General features: G+C 68.3%; 1 protein-coding gene across 2 annotated transcripts in view; it reads left to right on the top strand.

The window, feature by feature from the left end:
- NPM2 (nucleophosmin/nucleoplasmin 2) overlaps nucleotides 1-1,648 on the top strand; it is a 2,182-nt gene extending 534 nt beyond the window's left edge. Inside the window, exons 3-9 of one of the 2 annotated variants that reach the window (XM_042024752.1) lie at nucleotides 356-472; nucleotides 553-646; nucleotides 724-845; nucleotides 1,013-1,041; nucleotides 1,125-1,161; nucleotides 1,363-1,430; nucleotides 1,579-1,648. In XM_042024752.1, the coding sequence (XP_041880686.1) occupies nucleotides 356-472; nucleotides 553-646; nucleotides 724-845; nucleotides 1,013-1,041; nucleotides 1,125-1,161; nucleotides 1,363-1,404 (441 nt within the window). In that variant the 3' untranslated portion in view covers nucleotides 1,405-1,430; nucleotides 1,579-1,648. Of the gene's footprint in view, nucleotides 1-355; nucleotides 473-552; nucleotides 647-723; nucleotides 846-1,012; nucleotides 1,042-1,121; nucleotides 1,162-1,362; nucleotides 1,431-1,578 lie in introns of both variants that reach the window. The other variant, XM_042024750.1, reaches the window with a different exon arrangement.
- Nucleotides 1,649-4,166: the final 2,518 nt, after the last annotated feature.

The following is a 4,166-nucleotide window of genomic DNA, read 5'->3' as shown; positions in this document are numbered from 1 at the left end:
CCCCCCCCCCCCCCCCCCCGCTCCCCAAATTCCTGGGATTTATGGAGGTCCTGGGGGGAATCTTCTTCCCGCAGTTTGGGGGATGAATCCTACGGGGTGGAGATCGCGGCTGAGGACGGATTGCTCTCACCCCGCTGCCCCCCAAAGGATCCCACAAAGGGGTACCTGGGTGGGATTTTCTCCTCAGTCCCTCAGGGAGGTGGCCCGGGGTGAATTCCGTGTGGTGAGGGATGGGCAGGGGGATGGCCACACCCCGCTGCCCCTCTGCCCCAAAAATCCCCGGGGGTCCTGGGCGAGGAGTACCTGGGCTTTGGGGGGGTCCTGAGGGGATTTCCTGATTTCCTTTCCCCTCGAGATCTGCCTGGGGGAGACGGCCCGCGATGAATTCCACGTGGTGGAGGTGGTGGCCGAGGACGGGGACAGCCGGACCCCGGTGCCCCTGGCCACGCTGAAGCCGTCGGTGCTGCCCACGGTGAGTGCCTGGGGAGGGGGTTTCTGCTCCCCCTGGGGAGGGGGTTTCTGCCAGGAGCTGTTCCCATTCCCGTTTTCTAGGCCATGCTGGCCGGGCTGGAACTGACCCCCCCGGTGACCTTCCACCTCCGAGCCGGCTCCGGCCCCGTCTATGTCAGCGGCCAGCACGTGTCCAGTGAGTATCGGGGTCCCCCCACCCCGTGACCCCCCACCCCCAGCGGGGTCTGGGGGCTCAGCCAGGCTCTCCCGCAGTGCTGACCCTGAGCTCGGATGAGGAGGACGAGGAGGAGGAGGAGGAAGAAGAGGAAGCAGCAGAAGAGACCCCCAAGAAGCCCCCCAAGGGCTCGAGTGCCCGGAAGGGCAGCGCTGCCAAGGTCAGCACCCCGCGGGTGGGGTCAGGAGTGGGGAGGGGTCCCTGTGCCACGGGGAAAGGGGGCAGGGACCCCAAACCCCTCTCCGTTAAGGGGATGAGCTGTGGCCTTCATCCCTCGGGGAGGAAGAGTCCCCATCCCACATCTCCTTCCCTCTCTCTCTCCCGTAGAAAAGGAAGCTGGAAAAGGAGGATGAGCTGTGAGTATGGAGGGAGCAGCTGGAGCGGGGGATCTCCCACTGCCGGCACCCCTAATCCCAACCCTCCCCTTCTCTCCCAGCAGGAACAGCCTCGCCCCTGAGGATCCCCTTCCCAGCAAGGTAGGAGCTGCTTGGGGTGTTCCCCTGCATCCCGTTCTCCCACGGGATAACACAGGACTGGCGGCTCCGGGGCAGGGAAAGGGGTCGGTGTGTGATGAGCAGCAGCTGCTGGACCCAAAAATGGGGGAGAAACGCGGGTTTGGGGCCCCCCAGGCTGGGGGGGGGGGGTCCCCACGTTCAGCCTCCTCCCCGTTCTTGCAGGGACGCGGAGCCGGCCGGGGCAGGAAAGCACCAAAGAAATAACGGGAATTCCGTCAGAGCCCGGCCCGGTGAGGATTGGGATGCGGAGCCCGGCTCCCTGCGGAACTGGGAGGGACCCGGGGGTGCCCCCAGTGCGGGGCTGGGGCGGCTCCGTCCCCACGGCGTGGTCATCCCGGGATCCCCGCGGGTAAAATCCTTTTTCTCCTTCCCTTCCAGGTGCCGGGATTCCTGGAAGCAGCAGCCGCTGAGGGTGGTGATGGCGTTCCCAAATAAAGCACATTTTGCACTCCTGGCTCCCCGTGCTGGCGCTGGGGGGGCTGTGGGAGCATCCCCCACCCTGGATGGAGCTGCTGGAAGCCGCTTCCCTGGATTTGGGGCGCCGGAGGCTGCCCCTCACCCGTGGGGTGCTGTGGATAGGGGACAAAGGGGGATTAGGGAGCAGCGGGGAGAGGATTGGATCCCGTGGACCTGGCCTTGGCACCGGGATTTGGGGAGGGCCCGGAGCCCCCCGGGTGCCGCTGTGTCCTAAGGGGGGGCTCCCAGAGGGGATCTGACCCCCGCTATGGGGCTGCTCCAGGCGTGGGGCGGGGATGGGACAGTTCAGGGAGGTTAATCCCGCTCTGCACCCACCCGGGATGGGGCTGAGGAGCTGCTGGGATGGGAACGGGGGGCACAGGGCCGTTTCTGTCCTCCAGGGCCACCGCGGGAGCTGTGACAGGCAGCGCTGTCCCTCCCGCCTGTCCTCACCCCGCAGGGGCTGTTTGCACAGCGGGGCCCCCCCGGGAGGTGCTGACAGCGCCCGGGCCCCCCGCCCCACACCGGGGGCACATCCCGGGGGCGATGACGGCCCCACATCCATCAATCATCCCCCGGGGATGGGGGAGCGGAGGCGCAGCCCCCAGGGCTGCTGAGCCCCCCCAGGATGGGGGTGGGAGGGGATCCCAGATCTGGGGGCTGCCCCGTTTGGGGAGGGGGGGGGGGGTTTGGGCTGAATTCCTGGCCCGGGAGGTGTGGAGGCAGCGGGGGGGTTAATTTGGGTTGTTTTCATGGGATCGCCCCCCACCCTCCTGTGGATGGGGGGTGGATCCCTGCTGCTCCCCCTCCTGCCTTTCCCACGGCGCCTGGGGGAAACTGAGGCACGAGTGAAGGCAGGTGAGTTCTGAACTGACCCCCCCGGTGCGGTTTGACCCCTCAGGGGTTCCCCAGCTCCCCGCCGGGGTCTTTATCGGGCGTTTAGCACCTCCCTGGCCCAGCAAACGGTGCCTGGGGGGGGGGTCCCCGACCTCCCCCTGCGGGATGGGAAGAGGAGGGGGGGCTCCCCAGAGCCCCCCAGCGCTGGAGCAGCGGGTGAGACCCCGCTGTGCTGGGTGAGGCACCTGATGACGAGGCGGTGACAAAACCCCTCTGTCCCCTCGGCCTGCTGCCCTCACCGTGTCCCCGCGGCTTGGGGCGGGGGGAGATGGGGACCCCCAAGCCGAGCCCACCTCCGCCGTCCCCTCCTCCTGCCCCATCCCACCCTCTCCCTCCCGGGCCACCTCCAGCCCCTCCCTGCGGGGCTCTCCCCACCTTTTAAAGCTGCCCCCGCCGCCCGTGTCCCCCCTCGGGGCCGGCACGGCGAGGGCTCCATGGAGCGGGGGGCTGCGGGCACCGCCCTGCCCGGGGGCACCGGGCCCAGCGCGGGCGGCTGATGGGGAGGGGGCGCAGGGGACAGGATGGCGCTGGATGTCCCCCGGGCGTAGGACGAGCAGCCCCCAGGGCCCGAGGAAGAAGAAGAAGAGGAGGAAGAGGAGGAGAAGCCCCCAGCCCCGCTGCCTCCCCCATGAGCCGTCGCTGCTCCGGAGCCTTGGGCATCGCACGTGGGCTCGGCGCATCCCGGGATTCACCCGCTCGTCCCTTCGGCCGCCCCGAGAAGGAGGGGACCGGAGCATTCCCAGGGAAGCGGGGCTGGCGGTGGCCGGCGGTGGCCGGGGGGCTTCGAGCAGCGCCATGCAGCCCCTGACCCTGCAGAACCTCTCCATGTAAGCGCCGAGCTCCCGCTGCGGCTCGCGGGGGTGTCCCCGGGTTGTTCTTGGCTTTCCCCCGGGGTGGGGGGGAAGGAGAAACCACCCAAAACTCGCCGGTTTTCCCTTTTTTCCGCAGATGTTTCCAGCTGCTCATGTTCTCCTGTCAGACCCAGGTAGGTGCGGGGGCTTTGCTGACCCCGGGGTGGGCGAAGGCTGCGTTCGGTGACCCCCTGAGCTGACCCTTCGCTTTTGGGGGGCGCCTGGTGCCCTGGGGTTTGGGATTTTCCCGGGAGTTCCATCCCGAGTGGGGCCGAGCTCCCGGCGGGATGCAGGGATGGTGCCCGTGGGGTCGTGTCCCCACCGGAGGTGTTTGTGACCTCGAGGGGCTGCAGGAGGGGGTTCAGTGATGGGGGTCACCCCCTCAGACCCCTCCGGAGGGTCGGGATGAGGCCGGCAGGGACCCCAGCCCAGCGAGGGACGCGTTTCCCGCAGCCCCGCTCGGGCAGGGCCGTGCCAGCTCCGTCACCCTCGAGCTGCCGGACACTGCCCGGGCTCGCCCCGAGGGGATTAACGGGGTCTGGACCCCGCCAGCGGGGGGGTGCGAGGTTGGACACCCCCTCCCCTCTCCCCCAAACCCTCTGGGGCTGCTCCGACCCTTTTTTTTTTTTTTTTTTGTGAGCTTTAGAAAAGCAGCAGCTTTTAAAATCCACTGTTCCATATCAGCACCCTCTGCTCCAGCGCCCGAACAAAACCCCCGGGGCTGCGGCCCCCGCGGCATTAAAACATCCTCGGGACCTTTTT

The sequence above is a fragment of the Corvus kubaryi genome, unplaced genomic scaffold, assembly GCF_017639235.1.
Source record: "Corvus kubaryi isolate FWS band 111438036 unplaced genomic scaffold, C.kubaryi_AGA036_p1.0 37265, whole genome shotgun sequence".
Taxonomy (NCBI): Eukaryota; Metazoa; Chordata; class Aves; order Passeriformes; family Corvidae; genus Corvus; species Corvus kubaryi.
Note: the sequence above shows the minus strand (reverse complement) of the source record. Positions and strands in the feature narration are given on the sequence as shown.